The sequence below is a fragment of the Callospermophilus lateralis genome, chromosome 2 (assembly GCF_048772815.1).
Source record: "Callospermophilus lateralis isolate mCalLat2 chromosome 2, mCalLat2.hap1, whole genome shotgun sequence".
NCBI classification, from domain to species: domain Eukaryota; kingdom Metazoa; phylum Chordata; class Mammalia; order Rodentia; family Sciuridae; genus Callospermophilus; species Callospermophilus lateralis.
In genome coordinates this window covers 193,294,488-193,298,679 of record NC_135306.1, presented here as the reverse complement: position 1 = coordinate 193,298,679, position 4,192 = coordinate 193,294,488, and the positions used below count along the sequence as shown (strand labels likewise).

The 4,192-nt window shown below is 39.4% G+C and overlaps 1 protein-coding gene across 1 annotated transcript; it reads left to right on the top strand.

Moving 5' to 3' along the window:
* The first annotated feature begins 3,262 nt into the window (after positions 1-3,262).
* Positions 3,263-4,192, top strand: LOC143391626 (olfactory receptor 4B13-like). Its single transcript, XM_076844384.2, has one exon. The coding sequence runs from the start codon at positions 3,263-3,265 to the stop codon at positions 4,190-4,192; it is 930 nt and encodes a 309-aa protein (XP_076700499.2).

Sequence of the window (4,192 nt, the reverse complement as noted above, 5' to 3'; positions counted from 1 at the left end):
CAGTGCAAGTAAAACTTGGGCTGAGGTAGTTGTGGTTGTTAAAGACAATAGAACCTCTAAACAGGTGCTAAGTAGTTTGCACACAAACAGTAGGAATGGTGGCTTGAGGACAAATCAAGAATTGTCAAGAGGACACCCATCCCAGGTTCAAGGGTATAAAAGTAATAATTCCTTTGAGAAAAGACCACAGGGGCACACTGCTTGCCCAGGGTGGCTAAGAAGTTGTCTCACTGTGCTCAGTCACCCAGACACTTAGAGGCTGATGCATCGATGGTCCCAGGAGGACTGGCTACTATTTGAGATGGTGGCAGACCTTGACACCAACCTTGTGGTCCTGGTTCTGCAGCAGTGCAAGATGCCGGAGTTAGGGGGTCATGAAGGTGTCCACTGATATTTCTAAGGAAGACCTGGGAGGCCAGGAAAAGTATAGCAGAGTTGAAATCTCTGCAGGTAGGCCCAAGAATGTGATTGTGAGGATGTGAGAATGAATCCAAGGCTACCATGTAGAGAACCCTGAGATTAAGAGATACCAGTAGTGTGGAACAAAGCTGCAGGATTCAAACAGGAATGGATCAAGCAAGAGACCATGTGGGCTGCAACCAGTAAGTTCACAGGGGAGGAGCTACATAAGCCCTTTAGAAAGAACACCACAATGCTATGTGCCCTAGATGCTGGTCATGGGGGCTACAGGACTCAGCTGAATTTTGGTCTTGCTTTGGTCCCATCCTTTCTTTCTATGCCCTTATTTCTCCCTTGTCAATGGCAATGCTTCCTCTGTGCCATTATGTGTTGGATATATGTGACTTACTTTTATTCTCTATAGGGGAAAATATCCATGAGTTTGCCTTGAGTCTTTGAGGAGACTTTGGACTTGGATTTGGGGGTAATAATGGAACAGTTAACGAACTATATATTTGTAGTGTGAGATGGGCATGAGTTTTTTAAGGCCAGGGTGGAATGTTATGGTTTAGATATGAGGTGTCTCTCAAAAGCTCATGTTTAAGATGATGCAAGAATGTTCAAAGGTAAGCAATTAGATGAGATTCCAAATGATTAGGGATTAACTGGTAGTAGCTTAGGCAGGTGTGGCTGGAGGAAGTAGATCATGGGGTGGGGGAATGATTTGGGGATTTATATTTTGTCTCTCGTGAGTGGATCCTTCACTCTTCTTCTTAATTATCATGTCCTGAGATGCTTTCCTTTGTTGCATTCTTCTATCCTGATGTTTTGCCTTAGTCCTGAGCCAGAGTTACGGAGTTGACCAACCATGGACCAAACCTCTGAAACTGTGAGCCAAAATAAACTTCTTCTCCTCTAAGTTGTTCTTGTCCGGCATTTGGTCATAGCATTGAAAACGTTGACTAAAACAGTTTAACCATGGGCTTTTCTTAAGAAATAGTTCTTTGTGGTGTTTGCTGATTTTCAGTGTGCATATATTCCCAGCTCAGCTGATTTCAGGCTACCCTGGCAACACTTCTGAGTGTGGATTTGGAAAAAACGTGCACCCAAAGTCGGTCTGAAGTGTCCCAACACACCTATGCCTCCAACACTTGTATACTTAACCAGTGCCTCCCTGGGAGGTTATTGGAGGTAGAATATATGTTTATATTTGATTCACACTATCAGTTTGCTGTTAAGAATGCTTTTACTGATCTTTAGTTCTGCCATAGAATATGAGGCTCACACCAACCCTAATGTGTGCTAACTTATCCTCACTAACTTTCCAAGAACCATCTGTTACTTATGTTAAAAATGGTATTTGTTATGTTTTGTGGATATTTGTTTGATTATTCATGAAGCTGAATGTTCCTGCATATGTGATCTTGTTACTCTTTCATGATTTTCCTGTTCATAACCGTTGCTCATTTTCCACCGGGATGCATGAACATTTCTTACAGATATGATTTTTTAAATAGTGAACTTTAGGTCTTCTCATAAATATTTTAGCATTTTTCTGATTTTATCATTAAATAATGACTTTTTTATGCTTTTTTTACTTTCTTCAAAAGTTTTAGGTATTTTTATAGCCAAATAATCTCTACTATCATTTATGTCTTTCTCCCTTCATATTATAATCACCAAGTCCTCTTTGTGTTTTTTAAAAATTCTAATTTTTATTTTTAATATTTAATTCATAATTTTTTTTGATGGGGGTGAAAGTCTGGTCATCAAATTTCATTTCTTCCCCAAAGGGCATAGCAATTGATTTAAGATCATATTTTGAACAGTAAATCCTATTTATACTTTTACATGATTAATTTTCATATATAATTTTAAATTTAAAAAGCTTACATAATCATCTACCCCTTAGTCTTTAACTTGTAGTCACTTTAAAAAGCAACATTTGAAGGGAAAACTAATATCATTAATCTCTTTTAGTATGTTTTAGTGGTTTTAGAATATTTTAATGCACATAACTTTAGAATAATTTTGTCATATCACATAAAAAGATCACTCTTGATTTTTCTTGACAACAAAATAGCAATGAAACAATGCGTGTATTTTTAGATTAAGGAAAATTTAAATTAGGAGAAATTAGAACATAAATCATTGAGTTTTGTTATTGAAAAACATGATTAAATCTTTTGTGTGATGGATATAAATATGTTTTTCCATTAATTCACTTGTTGTTTGATATCCTTCAGTAGATTTTTATGGTTTTGTCTTTATGTACATTTCACATTTTAAGGCTTTTGTTTTTTAAAATTCTTCTTACTGATTGTAGATGTAATATTTGTCAGTTGTGTTTTCTAACTAGTAATTTAATTTGAACTCTCTTCTTGCTAGTAGTTTAAAATGTTTATATGTATTTTATTTTGATTAACATATCTTAATTGTCCATTTTAATGGAGCTCATTGTGATATTTAAACGCATGCATACATTGTGCACTGATCAAATCCAGTGTCTCCCTACTCCATTTCCAATTTTCAAGTAATCACATTAAGGTAGAATCTTTTTTTTTTTTTTAATTTCCACATATGGGAGAGAACCTGTGGTACTTGTCTTTCTGTGTCTGATTTAACAGAGTTTTGTTTCACCCTTGTTTCCATCTTAAGAATTTTGCTTTCAGACACAGCCACCCACTCAAACTAGCTTGGACAAACAAGTATTTACTTGAGTAATAAGGGGCTAAATGAATGGTTGAGTAATAAGCATGTAGTAAACTGGTTTTCACTCTCTAAAGTGGTGTAAATGGATGAGTTTGTGTTACAATCACTGTTTGCTTTATTGCAGGCATCAAGCACACTTGGAACAGAACCCATGGCCAGTGCAAATAACGTGACTGAGTTGATTATCACAGGCCTTTTCCGGGACCCAGAGGTGCAGAGACTATTCTTTGTGTTGTTTCTCCCCGTGTACCTGGCCACCATCGTGGGCAATGGCCTCATTGTTGTGACGGTCAGTGTCAGTAAGAGTCTACACTCCCCCATGTACTTCTTCCTTGGCTCCCTGTCCCTGGTGGAGATCTGCTACTCCTCTACTGTGGTCCCTAAATTCATCACTGACTTACTTGCCAAGGTCAAAACCATCTCTCTGAAGGGCTGTCTGGCCCAGATCTTCTTCTTCCATTTCTTTGGGGTCACTGAGACCCTCCTGCTTGCCGTGATGGCCTATGACCGCTACGTGGCCATCTGCAAACCCCTTTACTACACAGCAATCATGAGCCGTCCTGTGTGCCACCGTCTGGTGGCTGGTTCCTGGCTGGGGGGCTTTTTTCACTCCATTATTCAGATTTTTATCACCATCCCACTGCCCTTCTGTGGTCCCAATGTCATTGACCACTATTTCTGTGACCTTCATCCTTTATTTAAGATCGCCTGTACGGACACATTTGTGGTTGGCATTATTATGTTCATCAACAGTGGATTGTTCTCTGTATTCTCCTTCCTCTTCTTGGTGTCCTCCTACATCGTCATCCTCTTCAACCTGAGGAATCGCTCTGCAGAGGGGAGGCGCAAAGCCCTGTCCACCTGCGCCTCTCACATCACGGTGGTCATCTTGTTTTTTGGACCTGCCATCTTCCTCTACTTGAGGCCCGCCTCCACCTACACTGAGGACAAACTGGTGGCCGTGTTCTACACGGTCATCACCCCCATGCTGAACCCCATCATCTACACACTCAGAAACGCAGAGGTGAAAAATGCCATTAGGAAGTTGTGGGGCAAAAAAGTGAACTCAAGGATTGAATAA